The 24,784-nt window shown below is 30.0% G+C and overlaps 1 protein-coding gene and 1 long non-coding RNA gene across 11 annotated transcripts in view; both read left to right on the top strand.

The window, feature by feature from the left end:
• Window positions 1-2,568, top strand: part of LOC116426438 (cyclic nucleotide-gated channel alpha-3) — a 295,515-nt gene extending 292,947 nt beyond the window's left edge. For all 10 annotated transcript variants that reach the window (XM_076369709.1, XM_076369712.1, XM_076369708.1 and 7 more), the window contains 2 exons: window positions 945-1,287; window positions 2,441-2,568. In XM_076369709.1, coding sequence (XP_076225824.1) covers window positions 945-1,207 — 263 coding nt within the window. In that variant the 3' untranslated portion in view covers window positions 1,208-1,287; window positions 2,441-2,568. The remainder of the gene's footprint in view (window positions 1-944; window positions 1,288-2,440) is intronic.
• A 19,722-nt stretch (window positions 2,569-22,290) lies between these two features.
• Window positions 22,291-23,923, top strand: LOC116426439 (uncharacterized). The gene is made up of 4 exons (XR_004234909.2): window positions 22,291-22,939; window positions 23,075-23,171; window positions 23,282-23,337; window positions 23,467-23,923. It is a non-coding gene; the product is annotated as an uncharacterized LOC116426439 (long non-coding RNA).
• The last annotated feature ends 861 nt before the right edge of the window (window positions 23,924-24,784 follow it).

The following is a 24,784-nucleotide window of genomic DNA, read 5'->3' as shown; positions in this document are numbered from 1 at the left end:
TTTAAATTTAAAAACTCATTTTAAGTCAAAACCTTAAAAATTAATCCTGTTTGCTGCCTCTTCGAATTTACTATCTCATTATATCTTTTTTGTTTTAAACCTCCATCGTTTGATAGATGACCCTCTCATAGTTTCCTTTATATGCTTACTGCAATATTATATTATACAAAACTGTAAATACACTAAATATGGAAGGCACCGTGTGAGAATAATATAACTTAATGATTCAACTGAAACTATTTAAGTCTAAAGTTTAAAATTTTTATATGCAATTCATTAAAGTATTGTTCGATAGTAGTTATGTTTACTGTAGAAATATATTTAACACTTTATTTTCTGATGGAGTAAAATTATATTAACAACTTGTTCAATATCAATTCTATATTTTTTTACTGTCTTTTGAAATAAATTTTTCGCGTGCTATAATTTTTTTCTTTACAAATAAACATTTTTCTCTATTATACAAAGTTAATTACGTCTAATCATTCATCTTTTATAACACTGAAATCAACAGTGAAAATAATATTTCATTCATGGGGAAAACATGAATCAGCAAACTGTTAAACATGGACAGAAAAGTAATTCACAAATTACAGTATATCAATAATTATACAATTATTGTTATCGTAGATGTTAAAACATAAATGTTTAGTCATTTTGATTTCTATTTCGTCTTTTAAATTAATATAATTAAATATTCCGATCGTCCCAAATTAATATCAACACAGTAATTAAACTGTAATTAAACTTTCGTCTAATTTCAGTCCCTAATTTTCACCAATAAGACCAGTATGTAAACCGGTTATATACCTATCCTAAATAAATAAAGGAACTCTATTTAAACCTGCACTTTAAATAATTCTCACACAGAATGCAATAATTGTACAAACAATACACTGAATCAATAATGCTGTTCGTATTAAAATTATATGGTTTTTTTGTAGGAATGACTTACAACAGCATGACACAATTAGTCAGCGAAGGCGCTGCACCGTTGTTAGACACTTATGAAACGTTGCTGGCCGAGATCAAGCGTTTACGAAAACGTCTGGTTTGCCTGGAAACTGAAAACGCAGCAACGAGCGTGAAACTGAAGCAGCAGCACAGGGAAGTGAAGCATCGATTGGCTGAGATCGAGATGCAAATTCGTACTGGCAGCTCGTGGAGCGTAGAAGACAACGAAAGAAACCGGGAAAGTAGCATTTAACAAGAAACAAGGCCGCGAGAGCGCGGCAAAACGAAAATGGGACGAAAATGGCACTACCTGGCAGATGCCACCGACAATAGGTAGGTCTTTACCATTTTAATGGATTCAGTCGTTGTTCTACTAGACTCGTATGCATTTGAAGTTGTAATAGTAATTTCGTAACACAATACGTAAAGTACTACAAATATAGATTCGGTTTTCACGTATAAATGATGAAAAGGAATAGAAGTAAATTTATGCTGTATGTAATTTAGTTCTGTAGCTCTTTTGATTTGTAGCAACAGTTTATTTTGACATTTTATTTAATCATAATCCCATAACTGGAAATCTTGCAAATAATAGAATAATATTTAACTGTGTTACTGTATAGAACAGATTATTTCAATATAAATTACACTGTAATTCGAAAACAAATTTACATAAAGCATATATTTATATGGATCTTTTATATTATTTGTATCGTTATAAGTTACACAATTCGAATTACTTCTTTATAAGAATTTAATTTTTGAAAAGGTTGAATTCAAAATGAGGGTTAAAATGTTCTCTTTTATATAACGAAGTAAAGAAGATTCTTGTGTAACGTCTAAGAACATGTTCTTAAAAAAGACGTTTACATGATAAGTATCAATAAATGCTGGTTGAAGGAAGCCACGTATTTATGCATAATATCGGCCGTGAAGTATTAAAATGTAGTTTCGTCAAAATATCGATCAATCATAATGACAGATACTGTTAGAAAAATAGACTGTTAAGTTCAGTTCTCTTTTTAAAGTTATACAATTTTAGTGTCAGTACAAAAGAAAACGAAATATTGGAAAAAACTGGCACAATTTTTTTAAATACATGTTTACATCACATAGCTTAACCAAAAGATAATAATAACATTTCAGAAGACAAAAGTAAATTTTTTCGGTGTCACTAAAAGAGAATCGCCAAAATTGATATCGTGTATAAACAACACAGCGTAGACAGTAATTTAACCCCTTCATATACACATTACTTTAACCCTATTTCTATCAGAAAAGTAGTATACTATAATAACGTTGTTATTTATAGTGCATCGAATAACGGTTCATTGTGGTTAGGCAACTAAACATAATTTTCTACTGAAATCAGGTTTGAAGGGGTAAATTTACATCGCACAAAAAAGAGTGCTGCATAAATGGAAGGATAAATGTACAAACATTTTCCTTAATCGTACTAATTTTACTAGAACGAATTTCCTTGTAGGTATACCGGAGAAGATCAAGACGAACCGGAAGGGGCTAGAATCTCTGGTAGATCTAGCGACACGAAATCGATCGGTAGCCTCAGTCAGCATTTCTTTGAAAGTGACGAGGACGAGAAATATATCGGCACGTGCAACGGATACGCTTCGCAACCCGGCAGCAAATCAAATTTATTGCTATGCAGTGAGTGTGATCAGAAGTCTCGAACTTGCACTTACAGGCCGCAAACACCTGGTTCCTATTGCGCTAAATACGTCGAGGAACGTTTCGACGATCAGCTACAGACTCCGGGAACGTCTCGCGCGTACAAAAGCCCGGTTCACGCGTCCTCGCCGCAATCGTTACACCGCGGTCAAGGTCATAATGGCCAAAGTATTTCGCCTAGTTCGTTCTGTTGCGATCAAGAGTACCAGGTTCGGCAAGGCTGGTCGAAAAAGCACAAGCAAGACGTCAACAACAAAGAACACTACAGGGACAAACACTCGGATCAGGACGACGAGCTGGACATTTGTGAGCTCTGTCACGGGAATAGTCGTGAGTTTCAATGTGCACACTGCGATTTTTCTAACGAGGGTGATCTGATATGCTTCCGATGTCAGAGCGACGAGGGTTCGTCGAACGGCCACGCCTGTCCGCGTTGCGAAGCGAGCGACAGAGCGTCGAGCAAGCCAAGATCGCAAAGGGGAGCTATGTCTTCTATCGACGAAGCGAAGTACCCGGTAGACGCTGTCGTGAAAATTCAGGTAAACGATCATTTGATGGACGTGGACTCGGACGAGACACCCGACAGCGACTTAAGCAGCCATCATCACCAGAGGAGCCCGATGGAACGGCTGGGCACCATAGTCGAGGCAAAGGAGACACTGCCAGTGAAGATGACGAGAAAAATGGGGGTACAAAGATAAATGAAACTAACGCCAGAAGATATTTCAATTACACGACCGTGTACTCTTTCTTGTAAATAAACATGGTTACCATCACTGCGGTTGAGCTACGGAGTTTATTTGCGCATGGAGAGTATTGTTGGGATTAGAAATCGAGGATTTAATGATAAACACAGTCGTAGCGGTGTTATACAAATTTTCAGATTTTGAACGAACCTATAATAGGTACATATATTTGTAGTGTACTGTTATGATATTGTTATACTATCATGCTAGTAGTATTAATGGCATACTACTATCACATTTTATACTCTATAAATATATATCGTTTTTGTAACGTTATCTTATTACTAAACTTCACTTGAATTATGAGAGTATCATGTTAACCGTACACTTATGTATATACGTGTAACGAGACTAACGAATTCAAATAAGGCAAAAGTAAAAATCGCAACTACAGTAGGACTTTCTTGAAATGTACTGATCATTGCTATTGGAGGGATTCTTTTATAATCATACTAACAGAGGACAGTTAAAAAAGATGATGCACAGTTACGGAAAACAAACAATATTAATGAACAAATAGATATTATGCAATAGAATAAATTAATATATATATATATATATATTCTTCAGTATAGTGGCAATAGGTGGCAAGAACTTTTATTTTGAATTATTTATTAAACAAATCTTTTTAACTCCTTATAGAGAAAAATTTCTAAAATATAAATAGAATTTGTTTGCATTGTCAAACTTCCTATCTTTAACAATTTGTTATATTTACAGGTTTTGTGTCACAACTATGTCTTAAGTTGTTAGAGATAATAATTTATTTTTTCTATCAGAAAATTAAATTTTTAATTTGAAGATTTGAAAAGTAAAATTACATAAAAAATTTGAAGTTTTTGAAAGTATCGGAACTGAACTGCATTTTTTTATATTATCTGTATATTATGTCCATCAGTAAATTAATAAAAGATTGAACTGCTCATTTCCAATTCTGAAATTGAAATGCTCTTACACGTTTACGTACTGCATGAATATTTCGTAATACACATTATTTATTATCATATTTTTCTGAAACGTTTATAAATAAATTACAATATTCTTTCTATTGAAGGTAAAGTAAGACGAAATAATATTCGCATAGTTTTTATCAACCCATGATGATTGATGAATGAAGTGATGATTAAGTGGTAAATTTCTTTCTTGCATGTTGGAGTTTTTAGTTTTATTTATAAGGTTTGTTACCGCATACGACATTGATTCATCGCAGAAATTGCATCGTTGAGATAAAACAAAAAATATTATATATTTACCTCTTATTATCTTTGTGACAAAACAATTACCGATTACTTACTAATTACTTCCTTTTCTTCTTTATAAAAGATGGTATTCCGAAATATTTGAATATAAATAGTATCAACATTTTTTAGCATTTCTGTTCCTTGTGAAATCATGAATATTTATAAAATATATGTAGAGACAATTTTGAAAAACTTGTTTTGCACGATTGAAAGCTACTTTATTCCACTGCAGTAACTAACCGTGTTTTTGTTATAAATTTTATACCTTTAATTATACCTACCCTGACTCTTTCAAAATCTCTAGAAAGTGTAAAGTTCAATACTATTTTAACGTTAATATTTCTCATTACTTTCTCACGGCTGCGGAAGTTTGAACAGCCCCTTTTTTCCGTCTTTCATAACAATTTTCAAGACCTTTCTGGAAACTTCTAACAAGACAAAAACTTGTTCCAACTTTTCCTTAATTTCTCTCGTAGAAAGAACTTCTATTCTATTAATTCTTTTTTTCCATTCATAAAAGAAATATTCATTTTAGAATAGTATTTGGAACAACAATATATTATTTAATATTATTTATGAATGATATTCATTGATATAAAGATTTCCACAGATTTCTAATAACAATATAAGGCAGAAGGATTTGTCACAGATTTCTGGAATGTTATTGTACACAATGGACTGAAAATAATCAGAATATAATCATATTTTATTAAATCTTCATCGCATCAAGTATGATAGTTTATTACAAATATTAGAACGTTTTTATTATTAATTAAAATTAAAGTATGAACATTTCATTTTCATTATGTTACAAAAATTACATAAACGATGAATGTAATAAATGTAAAGTATAATCCAGTCTTGAAATTGTCCGACGTGTTCTAATTTCCCGTTACTATTTTAGAAGTGCGTCAAGCGTTATCAATAGCCACAAATTTCAAGCATTGTTGGCAATAACAGAGTGTTTAGCATACTTTGTTCATATTACGAATGCCTAGTATGACTCAACGGGAATAAATGCCTACTCTTAAACAATGACATCACCATTTATATAATATGGCGTTGTAAAATCGTACTGTTCCACAAGAAATATATATGTTATTATTATTTCTATCATTTATGTAAATCTGTAAACTTGGATAAAAATATTCTATTGTATCTGTTTTCTAAAGGACTTCATTTCCATTAAATTCATTTTCAATTTAATAGAAATTTAATGGCGATTCGATTTCATCACATTAACATGATTTTTCATCGACAAAAATTATTCTTTGTATTTTTCAGTGTGTTTTAATACACACGTTATTTCGATAGAATCAGAATTTTCGGGTTGAATAATTTTCATCATTAATTCTGTAATATTAATGAACGCATAGCAAAGCGTAATTGGAACCATTTAATTGTACAAAACCGAAATCCACGTTACAATTACCAGTGAGCTATAATAATCAGTCGTGTTTTAGTTGAAATAGTAATAAAAAAGTGAATAATCTGTCGGAACTTGAATTTCAGAACATTCTCTCGTTTATAATTATAATTGATCTAATTAATTTTATACTTTGTTATAAAATAATTATAAAAACAATTAATCCACAATGAATTTTTTGTGCACAAATATTGGGTTTAAATAAGTAAACTGATTTTTTTCAGTGAAAATATGTTACTTTCTGTCAATTGTCTGTACTTACAGTTCCAGCGAGCAATGAGCAATACAACATTCAGACACAGTTAAAAGATCAAATATACCCATAAAAGTACAAGTTAAAAATTATACCTCGTCTATGGCAATTTTAATTAACTGTATTTTGTGACATGTCACTCCCATCATACAATGTAAAGAATAATAATTTGATTCATTTTCACTAACAATAGATAGGCCAAACTGTTTTATTCAGATCTATCATGAACATTTACAGGAGTTCTACTGCAGTCCCTCATAAACTCACATAAACATTTTCTAAAAATATTAGTCTTCATTTTATATTTCTCACATAGAAATTGTTAATAACGTCAAGTAAAGCATATTATTTATTTTCCCTTGCCTCTTCTAATAATGGAATTCGAAACTAAATTATTAATCCTTCGCATCATGGCATAGTAAAAGGAAAACGATACTTTACGATAAAAATCGCTGTAATTATTAAAATCGATTAGTGGTCACACATTTTCGACTCAAGTGAATAGAAATTACGAAATACTAAGCTGAAGTAACATTTGACAATTACTTCCACTCGCTCAATTCATAAAGACAAAACGCTGAAGAAGCGACTGACTAATAATCAACAACGACACTCTCCATCCAAAATGATATGTAGAGAGGGAAACGTTACTGTGCCATAAAACAATTTATTGGTTTTACCGTACCGTTACTTTTCGGAATGTTCCGTAATGTATACCCAGATTATTTGACATCGAAATTTCTGTCGTATAATAAATTTAGCGCCGTAGCTCGACTCGCATGTAAATAAACTGCCAATAAACCGTATATCGTAGGGCTGTATAGATTAATACGTAATCCGTAATAGTAAAGTGCTATGTGAGTGTGAGTCCGAAAGAAAGATAGAGATTAATTCAAAGTGTGAACGAACAAAAAAGAGAGGGAGAGATAGAGTGAGAGAGAGGGGGAGAGAAAGAAATTTTGCGTTCGACACGTGCTGTGTCACCATGAGTTAACAATAAGATGCGTGATGCAACGATCAACACGATTCCATGCGCGACTTTTAGAATGGATTTGTGCAAAAATCGTATTCATCTTGTCTGCACTGATTTCTTTTCTTTTACCAGTCGCCCTGGACGTTCCGTTTTCCATAACTTTTAAGGTGTACTATATAGAAATCATATTTAAAAACGATTAATGGTACTTTCAAGCTCGAAAAGGGTAAAGTAATACTACCAAACGAATCTTCTAGCCTAATAGGAAATAAAATTGGAATAAAACAGTTCTGGCAAATATACGTTCGAAAACGTTTCTTTGAAATGATATTTGTAACGAAAATTATGAATGGAATACAAGTTATGTAATAATATGAAAAATCATCAGAAAAAATTTCAGAATATCTTAAAGTTAATGTTATTTAATAACAGGCTATAAGAATATTGTTAGGTGTATAGGTAAATTAAAATTTCAACGACTTTTATTAGGAATAATCACTGTTTTTAGGTAAAATTGTTCACGAGTTTTATTTATAAAAATGTAATACAATCGTTTCTAATTAAGTAAATACTTCTTAGAGTAAACAATGCACATGAAATATTTAATAATTAATTTGTAGCGTTAAACATATGTATAATTGAACTGTTTTATTCGGAATTGCGTTTCCTATCATATGCCAATCTAAAATCCAAAGTACCGTTTGATTTTAGCATTGAATTTGGACGTGAAATCTTTCTTGAAATTGTTGGAAAGTTATTCTTAGTATAATATTCAATCAATCTATAATTTTATTCTGAATTCATTTAATTCAAACTAAAAGATAATTGAAACCTCGAGTAGCTCATTGGTTTTATGCTAGTTTGTAACTAACTTGTCACCTGTTCACGTAAATTTATTAAGAATTTCTTGAACTTGTTCACTATCTCACGCATTCCAAATAAAAGTCAAATAATTAAGATTTATACACAAATCCATTGTAACTCATGTTCGGGACCAACTAGAACCACCAACCCCATTGCTGCTTCTGATTTGTGTTCTCATTTCCGACCATTATCTGTCACATACTGCGTTCCTCTGTGGAATATGAAAATAGTGCAGAAAGTCTTCATCATTATCAATGAATTATTATGTTGTATTAAAATCTAAAAAAAAAAGTGTGTTTTCTTATCAATTATTCTGAGGTCACACGTATTACTTAAATAGATAATATGTAACTTGAAAAGAAAATTAATACGACAGAAATAAAAAAAAGTTTGTCCTCCTTTAACGAAAGAATTTGTTACATAGAAAACTCAATCTCGCTATTTTCACTTCCTTGTACTGTTTCCTTTTTAAACATTTAAAAAGCCCATAAATACAGAAACTGCAAATGTGAATGTATTTTATTAGGAAAAATGCATTCACAAGGAGTCGCATCAATAACTCGAAAAGAATGTAATGGAATTAATAGTTGTACAATTCCCTACTCTCACGCCAAGAAATGATTTCTCCACGATGATCACAACAGGATCAAAAGTTTTATTAAATTGCAGAAATTTTCATTGGATCACAATTATCCAATTTCCCCAATATTCACGTTGTATTATTGTATATATTTAATCGATGTAGAATTTTTCGTGGCTACATTATCACTCCATTATTTGGCTCGTACTAAAACGACGACAATGGTACAGTTTCTGTTATAAAAAGTATTTCATTCGAATGTTTCTTTCGTAATTCTTACGTTCCAAAATCTGATGCACGCGTTTGTCCTAATGACAGTAAATTCCTTTTTCACCCGTAAAAGTATACATTTAGAATAAAAATATCACCGATAGAATAATAATCTAGATGACCAAATAATGATCGAGTCGAACAGCGAATGGCGCTGATATATAAAACGTTATTTCAGGAACTGACATATTCTGCCGATAACAATACTCAGTGTTAATTACATTTGGAAAAACATTGCGGAGGGACTTAATGAGGTAACAGTTTTCTATGTACAATAGTCATCTGAATATTACACACCACGGACAAAAAAACAGACAGTCTGAGTATAAATAATTCCTGAGATTTTCAACGAAGTGTCTTAAATAAAAATATAAGTATTTAGAGGATACGGAATTTTCTTTTGTTACTTTCTAACAACTTTTCGCGTCTAATGCTTCTTTCGTGTTAGAAACATTCGGATCGCTGGCGAAACATTGAAACTCATGCTCATGACTCCAGTCCCGACTTTCGGTGACACGATTTTTCAGACAAAACTCAAAATTCGTTAGTAAGAAACGTTTGAATATCACAAAGGTTGTGACTCATCTCATGTCGGTTACGTTTAGGAAAAATGAAGATGTAGAAGAAAATGAAGTAGAAGACAGAAAAAATTCTCCGAAATATATAATACGACGCAATTTTTTAACAAAAACAAAGTTTTCTTTTGTGTTTTTCGATCATCGGGTAAAATGTAATAGTTGAATACATTTTTTGTTGTTCATCTCTGTAAGTGTATCGCACAGTTACCATTTGGACAGGCGAGAATTCGATTTGTTGAATGAAACGTGTAATATTCAGAAACGAAGTGGGAAAAAAAGGGTAGACAACAAATGTATAAGAGTATAGTAACTGAGTGTAATTTGACCCAAGATGAAAAATACGACACTAATGGAATGTATAAAAATTATGTTAAAGAAGAAGATATCTTCTAATCATATTATGTTTTGTTGCTATTCATTACAGCTAAACGAATAGTGCAGCATAAAAGTTTTTTTAATTTCGATACCTGTTCCAGAAAATGGTTGGATTTCCTTAGTACGTATGTAAACATAATGCAAAACATGCTTGTGCGCGAAATGTTTTTAGTAAATTATCTTACTTTGAAATAAAGAAGTAATAATTTAAGAAAGAGAGTAAATTATGTTCAGTTATTAAATAAATTGCGTTGTCAAAAATCTATATGCTTAGAGAATACATGGTATTCTAGCGTATCTTAAAGCTTGTAATCGAATATTTATATGTTTATATGTTTAGCTTTGCAAATTCATAATTCATAAATGAATATACTTGAAGGTTGTTGTTTATGAAATACAGATTTTGTCTCCACCTCACACTCCACCTTATTTTACGTCTCAACAGAAAATATAATTTTTCATTCTTACTGTTGATTATTATTGTTGATTTTTATTATTTTTCTAAAAACAATTTACATAACTTATGATACAGAGATTGATGCAATCTGAAAAGTAACGTCAATAATTTTTATGTAAAGGTAGTAATTGAAACAATTATAAAGTACTACCTCCATAAATATCAAATAATTATGAAACTGTTTTGTGACGATTCTACAGGGTGTGAGACAACTATGTAGATATCCTTGTTGCAAACCATTGTATAGAAAAATATACTTTTTTTGAAATTATTAAAAATAATTTTATATTGTTTGTTACGAACGGGACTCCCCTAATTACATTATATTTTATTACTTAAAAGGTATTAATTGAAAATCCAAATAATTATAAAAAAACACAGGATTAATTATGTTTTTTTATAACAGTTACAAAAAAATCATAATAAACGAATGATTGTTTATTCATATTTTACTTTGTATTTAAATATTTCATTTCGCACAATCCTATACTCTTGTAATCAATTACTATTATGTTTAGAATAACAATCATTGCACATGCAATAACTGTCATATTCTCTTAATCTAACCTAGAGTCATACTATGTTGATCTGACCTTTGCCTCTAATCTTGTTACATCAAATTCTTAATAATAAATTGAGAAATATTTTTATTACAATCTTATTCCTTTTACACACATTTCTTCATCAGAACGTTAGGATACTGTTCAAATTTTATAATTCTATAATATCAAAGGCGTCAATTTAACAAATCAGTCTTCCTAAACAATCATCTTCATTTGCACATCGTAATCTTTCGATTAGATAGTGGAAAGAGTTCTGTACTTCCAAATCTGAACATCGTCCCTTATAATAATTTTTAAATTATATACACTACGGATCTATAATTTGCTTACAACGTTTATTTATTAGAGCATATTTAGTACATTTATTTACTTAAATAACGTAATTTCTGTTCTATATCAATTGCAATTTTTATACAATTAATAGTATTCTATTGCTGTCCACATTAATACGTCATTTTGTTATATTTCCTCCAATATTTCCTACAATTCTAGAATCCAAAATTACGCTAACCAATTGTATCAAGTTGTATCAAATTATAATGATGTATCAACTGTATCAAGAACTACCAATTGTTAAGCATAATACTGAATTTGTTATTTAATTAATTTTAAATAGCCAATACTTTTAATATCTATATCCTCACTAGAAGCTAATAACTCAAAATTTTTTTATCTTTCCGAGAATCGAAAGGATTAAATTGACTTATTCTCTTATCAGTAAAAAATATTTACCGTTATGTTTTCTTCCACTGAAGATGGACAAATACAAATTCTAATTGATCGTCTTTATGTACTCGAGGACGGTTTAATAACAAATTTCTTTCTTTTCAGATACATCTTCTTACAATTTGTCTGCGTGTAAAAGCTGAATTTAATACACAATTTAAGGCTGCAGTATTTCTAAATTCTAAAAAACACTACTTCCTCTTCGTTTTTGCTCAACGTATTTTACACTTTCTGTGTCTGCTATCCATTGCAGAATTTCTATTCTCCTTTGTATTTAATGCTTCGTGACATGTTTTTATTATTACTCATTTTCTTTTATTTATATTAATAATACAACTCTAACGTAGTATTTATAGGTCAAATCACGTGAGTATGGGTTAATACAATAGATTAACTGCAATATTTTATAATTAAATCCTCCTGAGATTTCAAAATATTCTTGTACAATTAAATATTTTAATACTTTTACGATATTCTACGAACAATATTCGTACACTATTTTTATCCCGTGTAAAATGTATATATTTAATACATTTAAGCTTGCACTATAAATTTCTTTTTCAACATTACTTCGCTGATACACATTTTAACATAATTCATAGTACCCGAAAATATATCGATGAATTTGTCATATGAAAGGCACTAAATATTTAACACTGGAATGTGTATACACATTCACTAAAGAATGGAAATGTATGAAAGATCATTGTGTTCATTTTAATTCCCTTTTAGTTATAGTCTAATTTTGCTAAAATATGTAAGTACAGAACTATTCCCTACATCTAATAATTCTACAGAAGGAATTTATCGTTTTAATATAGGAGACATTATTATATACAACATTGTGTAGTATCGCCTCAAAAACCTTAAACTTCTTTAACTATTAACCTGTTATTATAAAGTTTGTGTCAATGAATTACTGAAATCTTTGTGATAAAAATAAAACATTTTAAAATTATTTGTGAATTTATAAAACATATAATACTATTGAAAGTCAATGTAAGTTAAAATTCATCAAGAAAGGCGATATTCAATCGGACTTCCATTAAGAAAACAAATCGATTGATAGCATTTAAAAAATATAATAAGGAATAAACTCATTTTATTTAAAACAATTTTACAAAATTTTGGAGGTAGATACTACCACTCCGTATACTGCTGCTTGCAGTTCAATTTAATTTATTCTCACACCGCTTGTCCATTAATGGGAGTAAACTTTTAACGTTCTTTTGAGGTGGATTTGAAAGAATAATTTTAAAAAAGTTGATTAATTTCGTTTATAATATACATTTGAAGATTACAAAACTAAAATAAATTGAGTTACACTTTGAGGTTCTAAAGGTATTTCCCCCCTTAAGCATCATAAATAGCTACGCATGTTCTCTTATCTTTTAATATCGTTTTGTTATCATGACAAAAATAAGATAAATAAAAATGCAGTACTTAATCTATATCAATAGATACAGATTTAATTTTAATTAATTCATGCGCATCATTTATAAGTTGCTTTGCAGCACTTCTTTTAGTTTCAAGTACATCTGAATGCAGGTCAAAAAGATTTCTGAAGATATATAAACATAATAAAACGAAATTTCAAATGGATTCCCCTACTGTATATTATTTGCCACAGAAGTTATTTGTAAGGTGTTAAATGTTAAAACTGTGAATGAATAAATGTATGTAGATCCGGCTGATAATACAAAGTGCCAAACCATGTTTGTTCCACCGTAGGTGTTGTTTTAAATCTGTCGTATTGTATACATTGGGTCATGATGGGAATTTAAATCACACTATTGAAATGTGAAGACGATGTATCAACAAGAACGAATGAACGAACGAAATGTATAACGTTTCTGAAATACACAGTCTGCCCAAGGTCTGGTGCGACTAGTACTGAAAAAAGTGAGAGTACAATTATTGGGTCCTTTTATATTTTTTTATTCAAAGTATACTCCTTCTAAATCAATACAACGCTGGAAGCAGTTTAAACATTTTTTAACACAATCATTATATTTTTTCTTCGGTACTCGCTTTCAAAACCGCAGTTGAAGTTCTTTGTATATCCTGAATAATGTCGTAACAGTTTCCTTTCAGTGCAAACTTTAGTTTTGGGAATTGCCAAAAGTCGCTCGGAGGTAAATCAGGCGAATATGGGGGATTTGAAATCTTGGATTTGTGCGCTGGTTCATTATCGTGCAGAAGGAACCAAATCCCTTGCTTTCGGTATTAAGGCCGAACTCGACGAATCCTGTTCCATAAGCGATTTAAAACATGGGCATAATATTCTGCGTTACCGAGTCGACCTTCAGGTATGAATCCCTTGTGGAAAATTCCTTGCAAATCGAAGAAAACAGTGAGCAATGTCTTGATACGGCTCTTCTGAATGCGCACTTTTTAACCATCTAAAAACTTTGGCGCGATTTGTACAATCACTACCGTACACGCCTTTCATCATTCCGTACGTTTCGCTTGCTGTTTTGCATAACTCAAAGCGATATTTAATGTTGGCTCTTTGCTCCATATAGTTTTTTCAACATGCGCTACGAAGCCTTGTCAAATGTAACCTCAATAACAAATGACGTAGAGATGCTATTAGATTGAAGTTGTACGTGGACTTTATTGACATGTCAAACTTCACAATGCATTTATTCATTACGAGATGGTGTTACAGAAAAAAAATATAAAGGCTTTGTCGCACCAGGGTCTAGACAGACTGTGTATTTAACCGTAATAATGGTATAAATCGAAGAATATAAAATTCTGAATCGCCTTAATGATTCATAACTTTCGGCAAAATTAATTTACACGATCAACACAATTGTTAATTATTATCTTAAGTGTGCAGTGTCGATCCCCTAGCGATTGTTTGCATGGTAGTAGTTTCATTTAAATGTTTATCGCTGTTGATAAAAGAAAAACGAAATAAACTGTGTATAAAGGTTGTAAGTGTCTCATATTACCCGAGACAATTTGTGAAAGTTTGTTCATAGAAAAACATACGATACAATTGATATATTGTCGGTTTGACAGACCTGTACTGATATATCACATTCGACCTCACCTTATACATACAAATCTCTCAATCGCCTGATTAAAAGTCACGCATCTTAATTTACTTTGTTTTAAAAATAATCGGTGAAACGAGTGTACAATAAAATTTCTAATCAAACAATTATTCTCATGGAGATATTTTTTTAGTCGTTTTGTGGATTACTGACGTATAAAACACTGCCGAGTTTGTCTGTTGTTGAATGCAATGTTCACTAAATATAATAACTCTAATATCAGCCATAAAATTCTTTAATTTTTTATTCCTTCTTTACACGTTTTATTATATTTAATCTATCACTGTCAAAATTTTGTTTTAACAACTTTATATCTTTTTAATTTACAGATATTTACAATTTATATGATTATATTCAAGTGTATCTATAAATAACATATCTTAAAATTAGTAAAAGAGATACTATAATGATGCTTTGAAACTAAAGTAATTTAATACCGCTGTTATTATAATATTAATTTGTTTAAGTAATACATGTGGATATATATTATTTATTTGTACTAAACAGAAAGTCTAAAAAAGATACTTGCACCACAGTCAACTAAATGAAAATTTTTAAATGTGAATAGAATTGTTCAGTAAACGCAAAAAATATTCTTTTCACATACATTATCTTCATTGGGTTTATATTATCCGTCTTAGTGAAATATCATTTTTCATTCCGCGCAATATTTTTTAGTTATTACTTACAATGTACATTACTCAATCCATGTACACAGATTATGATAAAACTTAGAATTAACACACATTTAAGGCAACGAAAAATCTTTGACATGTATTTTATTGCCATCTGAAAAATGTATAGTTAAAGAAAATTATATTTGTCATAATCACGAATAAAAATATTAATTTTCTTGAATTGACAGCTTTAAGGAAAAACATTATTTTCACAAAATATTAACTGATTTTTAACAAATTTCGATTAAAAGAGAGTCATTTTGATTAACTAACATTATGTATGAATCTGAAACATTTTACCTGTATCATTTTATTTCTTCTAATACGACGAACAATTTTTATGTTTAACAATTTTTCTATTTCTTTTTGTAGGTTTGTTTCCTCAACTTTAGGGGCTATTTCAGTTTTAAAAACATGTTTATTAGGAGCATGTCGAATATTTTTACGTACCCTACACGAATACTAACAAGTTTTTTTTTAATCGGCACGTTCAAGTTGGAAAATTTCCCATGTTAGTATTTATAGATTATATTTGTTAATGAAGTTTTCCCTATATGTATAGACATATCGATGCAACGTCGATGCAAGCAGAATATGAAGCAACAAGGAAATTAGAATACATTAAAACTGTAACTAAAATAACTAAAATATTCGGTAAATATAAAATTAATAAAAAACGAGAGTTGAAAAAGAATATTTAACAACTTATATGGGAAAATAAAAATAGGGGCAGAAGAAAATTACTTTTGTTTTGTGTTAATATTTGAAAAGTAATATTTTGTAAAGGAATATAATATTCACAACGTAATCCAAAATATAACCAATTTTTCTTTGAGGAGTAATAGAATCATTAAATAATTGATTACTATATGTATATAATAAGAAATTCAACAGCGACTATATTCCACAAAATGATTAAAAAAATGTATTTCATTACATTTAAATGAAAAATTTTCAAATTAATACTCTATTTCATATCAAGACATTCGGTAAATATTTGAAGCATTAATAATATCTATATTCACATTTCTGTTAAAAGTGGTTTTTTATCAAAGGATGTTTCAATACAATTTACCATGAACATTGTTTTGGACGGCACAGAAAAGTGTTTTAAAGTATAATTTAAATGATTTCAAAATACATATAAATTAATAAAATAAATTCTCAAACAACTTTTTGTCATATATAAATATATGATTTCTGTTAAGAAAAATTTGCATTGATAGAATCATCAGTAAAATAATCATGGAACGTAATACTCTTTCAATTATTTACAGAATGATAACAACATTTTAGAATGAAAGAAAATTTTTCCTTTTTTGCATTTTAATATGTTTCGTAAGATCTATATAAATAATTTGGAAAGTCCAAAGTAAAAATAACTAAGAATAGCAACATCCGATCACAATATTTCTCCTTTGAAATCATTAAAATTAGATGTTTTAAACATTTTACTGTACTATTAAACACAACAAATACATTTGTATGCTATTGAGACACTTTTTATATTCATACTGCACTGAAAACAACTTTCGAATGTCATTTACTTCTTGCGAAAATTCATCTCGAAATTCGAAGAAATCTTTTCGAAAAGTTAATAAATTTTGAAACGTTTGAGTCTCACTGAAAATAAAATATATTGAAGGGTAATTACAACATTAAGCTCCTAAAATAACAATATTATTGATGAATACACTAAATTTGAAAAAAATATATTTCTCAGTGTCTTTTGAGTGAACTAAACACGATCACTGCCGAAAAACAGGTCCGTTCCTGGGTGCTGCACTGTTTTAAAAGTTTTAAGGATTTACGTTTTCTTTTTAATAAAACAAATGGGATCATTAATATTTAAGACATTACCTATAGACTAAGCTCTTACAGTAGTAAATGTGTATAATATCGTAGATAATGACTTAAATTTAAAAAATGGAAATCATGTTTACATTGTCGGTATATTTAAAATATTGAATATTACGAACACACTAAACCATGCAAGCGAGCGGTATGCTAACACCATGCTTGCATTAACTGATACAAATGTCTTGCTAAATAAATATTATTTATTAATTAATCATACAATTTTACAGTTTCTTCATTATACATTCATTCATTGACAAAAGTATTTAACCGTTTAAAAATATACTTAATTTATATCTTGATCCTTAAGACGTTTGTATGTCAACATTTAACATATTAAGTATTTTGTATATTGCTTAAGTCATTTAAAATTACTTCATTGACTTTATAAAGTTAAAACAAATAACAAATGATCCAAGTTTTCTTTAGTTATATACCTGTACCTATATAAGAACAGTAAAAATCGAAAATCAGAAGACTCCTTAATGTAACATTCTCTTTACATGTTTATTTGCATTATATTCAACATGGAATAACAAAAATAAAATAATTATAGTTTATAATATTTTGATATCGAATGATATCTTGATTTTTCATGGATCATTTAATGTGTTCGTAATGCTGGTTCCCCGTTATAACGGGCAATGTGAACATGGTACGAAATTTGGTATATTGACGAGCAACGTAGAGAGTCAAATGTAAAATTCTCGAGCATCATGGTTCAATAGTGCTCGGGAACAGTATCAGCAGTGTAGACATAGTTTAGTATGTACGCAGAAATCGAAATTATAATCGGAATGTAAACGATCATAGCATACGTGAGTTTGGCACCACGGAACCGTTGAGTTACCCATACACCACAGATACGCAGATTTAGCAGTGAACGTGTTAAATAAGAATGCAGAAATCTTTTCAAACGGTTACATTATGAAACGAAGATATTTAACGATATATTGTGAATCTCAAGATATCTACTTAGCTGCTATATATGTATTTCTGTTTCCCATTACTGCGATTTTGTAATTGAAATTAACCCCTTGACTTATAACTACGTGCCAGGTTCGTGGTAAAGATATTAAACAAAATTTGGCAAACGTAAATATTACTGAATCTTCGTGAATTCAAATTACGTATTATTCCTCTGTTATCAATTATTAAACGTTAGAGGAGATATGAGCACAGAATATATCTAGAAATTTTCTCATTTTACAATGAATTATTAACAACAGAGTAAATAGTTGCATCGATCGTAATTCAGAAATAAATCGTAGGGCAAGGGGTTAAATAGTAAAACGGAATTACATAATGATTTTTTGTGTACTGAGAGCCGAATGTGCTTGATCGTTTTGATATCCTTGAGAATTAACGACATCCTTAAAACATTTGAAAGAACACGTCATTCCCTGTAAAAGTTGAATTCTCGATAGCTTATCGCATTAAACAGATTAGTTCACGCATCACTGAATTATCGCCAAGCGTGTTTCCATATTTATTATTTCACTACCTCTTTTCTTTCCGTCGCGACGCGGCATCTCAGCGTTGTTGTTCCACATACTCCTTTTATCTCATTTAGGGATGGTCAAGAGGAGGCCTTTTCCGAGGCTGCATTCCAATCTTCCGCCTTTTCTCCGAAACAAAAACAACTTCCTGTTCATACACTTAAATTACGTATCCTGAAAATCCCTTTTTTCCTTTTAACTGTCCAATTTTCCTTTTAGATGCCAAATTTATGCATCCGGCGACAAAATTCACCTTTTCCAAAAACTCAGGGACTGCCGCGATGGAATTCCAAGATTACCACGCTACACCCCCACCAGATCGCTGCAGCCCTCAGTTCTCCCAAAATCCCTTTCCCCCACTCCTTTACAGAATCCTTTAAATACGGAGGAAAAACGGAAAAGAGGACTCAGTTTTTTTAGAAGAACGAATTTGCGACGTTTATACTAAAACACTTGTACTCAGTTCAACTAAATAAAAACTAGTGTTACCAATCCAGTGAAACTTCCTCCCTTGAATCACACTCTCAGAGTCACCTCGACGACAGCGTTAAGTAAACCATCTGATTATAACGAAGAATAGAAGGGGAAAGTCTCTTAATGAATGGTCACTCAGGAATAATGTTACAATGTAATAACGATTGCGATATTGAATATAAACATTTAGCGAATTACTTCTTGTAAATATAAATATAGCATAAGTATAAATATAATAATGAATATACAATAATGATAGCATGGAATATGTATGGAAGCTGTGTACAGGGTTATTCGAAAGGTACTATACGATCGGAGTGAATAATGTTCTTTTTTTCTTTTTAATAAAAAGTATGAACAACAATGATAGAAAAGGGAATAGAAAATCGTACATGCCAATAAAAATAGTTATTGTTATTAGAATTAAATGAATATACAGTGGAATCTCGATTATCAGAACATTAGCGATTATTATCATTGGAACGAACGATTATCTGAATATCGATCGACGAAAAATTAAATGAACAGAAGATTTGAATATGGGAACAGTATTGTTTAATTAGTTAGAAAAAGGAATATGGAATCATATAAAGTATTTTCATTTCCTTTGCACTTTCCTTCTTAATATATTTTCATTTTTTATATAACATGGAAGCCCATTATCGTTATAAACAACATATAAGTACAAATAGATTGAAACACAATACGATTAAAATTGAATTAACCGATAAGAACGAAATTTGTTTAGTAAATAAAATTATATTTGCTAATAATAACACAATAATAACGAATATGGTGAAAGTATAATGTAAATGAAGGAAAAGAGGAAATGACATATAAAAGTAATTCCAATTTTATCTTCATGCACTTCGAAACAGTTTCTTTTTTTCTTATTTAATATTAGTGCTAAGTTAATAGTAGTATTTATTTGATATTAATACTTATAATACATTTCTAACTAAATGGTCTCCTTTCGTACGAAAATAAGATTCAGCCATCCGAGAAATTCGTTTATTCAAACAATGCTTGCCATGATTTGTTCAGATGATCAAGTGTTTCCTGTATATACGTTTATTCGAATTTATTTGTTACTGCCTTTTGTATGAACAACTCTCCGATCAAAACCTGCGAGAAATCATCCTGTACAACGCTACAGTTGTCCCAGTGAGAGATAACAAGCCTGAGATTACAGTGCATGAATGGTGAACATGTGAGAGATAAAGCGAAAGTAAGCGTGGAAGGAACATTAAGCGAGAATTTACTTCCGATTACAGAAACTGACCAAAATGTCGACATTAAGGTTACATAAACATTTGTGGATGATCGTGACTGTCGTGCGGGAGACACAAATAATAGAGCAAAAACGAGATTCTTAAGAAAAAAAAACATAAACACGCAAAAGAAACCATCACGACGGAACACAACTGCAACAATGCGATCATTTACTACATTCGCAGACAACATGCATCGTGTGTATTGTGAACTATATACTTATCCATAAAATACCATTTCCCCCCACTCACATATGCACAGATCTTTGTCCATTTTAACACACGCATATATCCGTTTCTCTCCTCAACGATACAAGTTATTTTTAAATTTTCGAAACTTAGCTGCGCCGCTCCCATGTGCGAGTGTTGTACAATCGGATGTCAGTAGAACTTCACAAATATACATAGGCAATTGAACTTGGCATGATGTTTTCTTTCAAAATCCCTTATAACTGTATTCATAGAATATTCAAATGAAGAACACGAAAAACAACTTGTGTTAAGGAAATTAACAGTTTCTGATCAGCATTTGAAACGTACACTTATAGCGCGAAGTACACAGATTTACAAAAGTATTTAAAGTTCATATATTTATAATGGAAGTGTTGTGCTCACCGGATAGAAAAATTTTCTAAAATTTTTTAAAATTTCTGTATGTATGATGCTTAACATTTATTGTTAGGCAACTGTCTGGAAAAAAACTGTAAGTATAACCTTTCTCATTAACTTTAATTGATCCGATTCGACAGATTTTATTAAAAAATTTATTAAAGATCTCTTCATTCAGTTGATTAAGTATTAAAAGACATTAATTATAATTGTGTATAAATATCAATTGTTTATGCAAGGCAATTGAACCGGCCATCTCCCAAAAATTACCCTACATTAATTTTAAATACTTTTACGTGCTAGTGTGTGTGTTTATTATTCGGAAACTCTCGTTATGAAAAACCATACATGATTATAATATGTCAAATTTAACACATTCCAATACAAGTTTCACCGACACTGTTTTGAACGTTCTGAACTCGTTGAAAACAAATTTGATGGACACCAGCGTTGACCATAAACAACATTAACTCTTGCCTTATTACATCGACCCAAACTCATCTTGAATATTTCAAACTGAGTTTAATAAATGTGAACATTTGTTGATAAATAGTGTTATTGATGTGACCTTAAATAAATAAATTTTGTTTAAATGTCAATATTATTCATTTCTACTATCTCCTCGCGTTATCGACAAAATTTAACAAATCATTCAGAAGTATGCCTCTTTTTTCATATTTCTTCGCACATTGTTTAATCAGTTCTAAAATGAAGAAAGTAATAATCAGAAGATTAAAAATTTTAAAGATACAACAGCACGTGATTGCCACGGGTTGGTCATTAGCAATGCGTGTTGGATCATATGAAACAAAAATTCAATCGTGATAAAATACTACTATTTTTCGATAGATCTGTGTCAAACATAACACATCTAGTGTCAAATTCTTAAAATAAACACAGACTTCTAATACATTATTTATAAAAAGTATTTATATACGTAGCTCATACTGTTAGAATACTCCTAGAAAAAATGTTTTTGAACAATCAATGAAACTTTTAAAAAATTTGTTAAATTTCAAGTTCTCTTTATAAAATCTGCAAATATTCTAATTAATAATTTATACTATCATTCTTATCTTATTGCGAAACGGTGTCGGTGACGCCTGTATAATTTATGTGTGTATGTACAATAAAGGACAACAAGTTTAAAAAGAAGACAATACGAAAAATATACCTACCATCTACAATCTAAGCTTAATATTAAAAATAAATAATTACACGGTGAAACACAAACAGGAACTGTAATTCGTAGTATTCACATCTCCTTAGATAAAGCAAAATAATAAGTAAGTTGCTCGAACGTGACCTCTACTGGATTTCGAAATTCCTTAAACTAGCGTTCCTTTAATATTTTATTTTCGAATGATTCTTTTCAAATATTCTATAAGATTGTCAAAAAGTAGTTTGTCAAATATTTAAAATTAATAACTTTAATATAGAATATGCTTAAATTTTCTCTTAAAATGTATTGTAAATATATACATTTTCATTAAAAAGGAATATTTCTATGTCTCTTTAAAACAGAAGATTCTAGGAAGGTATAACTTCTTAATTACGTCACGATTAATTTTATCTCATAGTACTATTGTCCATCTTGTCAAGATATGATCACATAAAAGTAGGTGAAGTGTAAGTAGCAACTGATACGCTTTTACGATCGTTTCACAGACTGGCGTCATGCTTGTCTGTAGCCTCCAAAGCAAACAAATAATGATGGGTAAATGAGATGCAATGGCAGCTTAGTATGGTAGGGCTGACTACAACATTTCAAAGGAGTGAATAAAATGTAATTGTAAGGAAATAACATTGTGTAATGAATATTATAGATTATATCTTTTTATGATACAAAAAGGATTTCATATTTCTTTCTATTTAATTGTATTTGAAGATACATACATTTTTTTATTAAATTCAATATTTATTTTAGTTGAATAAATTCGTGATGCGCTGATACATTTATTAAAACACGAAATAAATTTAATAAAGAAAATAATAAATGAACTGGAAACTTTATGTACGTATCTGTACGTATCACATGCAACTTTAAAAACTTAACATTAAGAAATTTATTTTAGAACAAGTCTGCTAAAATGCATTACCAAGAAAGTGAAATGCTATTTCATTTTTGTTTTAGTATGTTAGGCTGTAAAAATGAAAATTCGTCAAAGCAACTGAAACCAACTAATACATGTAAGTGATTGAAAATATTTAAAAGTTAGAAATAGAAACACGGTTTACAATTGAAATAAAAACTTCACAACTTTAACAATAGTCACGACGAATAAGGACATATTATTATAATATACATTTTATTTTCAGCACTTTCGAAAATAAATATACAATAAAAACTTGTCACTTTTTGTGCAAACTAGTCAATGTACATACGTGTATATATTACAAAATGATCAAACATCAATAATTAAGGTTTGTATATTTCGTATATTTTAAATTATTAAATAATTTCAGTAATTCTAAATAATACCTAAACTAAATGGAATTGCTTTCTAATTGTTAGATATGTACAAACGCTTGTTTCGATAATTAATATAAACATATTAACGATGATTAATATATTTTATAACTATTTGAAATATAAGAAATAACCACATTAAAAGGATGTATTCGTCAATACTTTTTGTCTATTGATATACAACGACGCAGATGGATAGAAATTACTTGCAAATACAAATATAATGACCTCTTCTCATTTTTTAAATATTATAAATACAATTTCTGTAAAATATTATATTTCACTTTATCTGATAAAACTGAAAGCAGAAGTGCAATCCTGGAAAACTGATTGTATTCATCTTTTGCAATCTTCAAAGTGTTCTATGAATGTATATTATATAGTTAGGAGTGTTCGATAATCCCAGTGAGTGTTAGGAATTCCAAGGAATGTTGGAGATTACAGGAAACCTACTCCGAGAAACAACTCACCCCCAACTTTTGTTCTTCTGCTTGTACGCCGATTCATGCTGGTGTTCTCATTGAACACATATGTTCACACCGGTATGCACCACCGGTGGTTCACAGCTATTTTATAATCTAAAAATAAATCAATGTTAATAAACAAATTATTTGTCAAATACTCTATTAACATTTACCCACAATTAACAACTGAAGTCAGAAAACTGGAGATGTAATAAAAAATTACATTTCCACATTATTTTTCTGAACATTATTATTATTACGATCTATGATTAAACATACAGAAAGATGTATTGACGTGAATGTGTTAATTCTCGATCGTATCCCAACTCCTGCTGTCACGTATTAGTGACTCAAATTTTGAATTTGAAATTTTTCAAAAACACAAGACAAAGACTTAATATATTTCTCCGTTCTTATATCCTTAGATGTCCATACAAGCCTATATTATTTAAAATTCCCTTGTTTTCATCTTAAATAAATCTTTCACTGATTTACCAGAGATTAATACAATAATAAAAGAACGCAAATTTTCTTTTACATATTTGGCAACGCCGTTTATATGATCGTTTCTTTCGCTGGTGCAAGCATGGTTATCTATACTCAGGGGACACAAACTCAAACACGTGTTTCCATTGGACATGTCTATATAAAAGTACAGTTAAATGCGGACAGTTACATAAAATGTTATATAGAATTGCTCTGA

This window comes from Nomia melanderi, chromosome 8 (assembly GCF_051020985.1).
Source record: "Nomia melanderi isolate GNS246 chromosome 8, iyNomMela1, whole genome shotgun sequence".
NCBI lineage: Eukaryota > Metazoa > Arthropoda > Insecta > Hymenoptera > Halictidae > Nomia > Nomia melanderi.
Note: the sequence above shows the minus strand (reverse complement) of the source record. Positions and strands in the feature narration are given on the sequence as shown.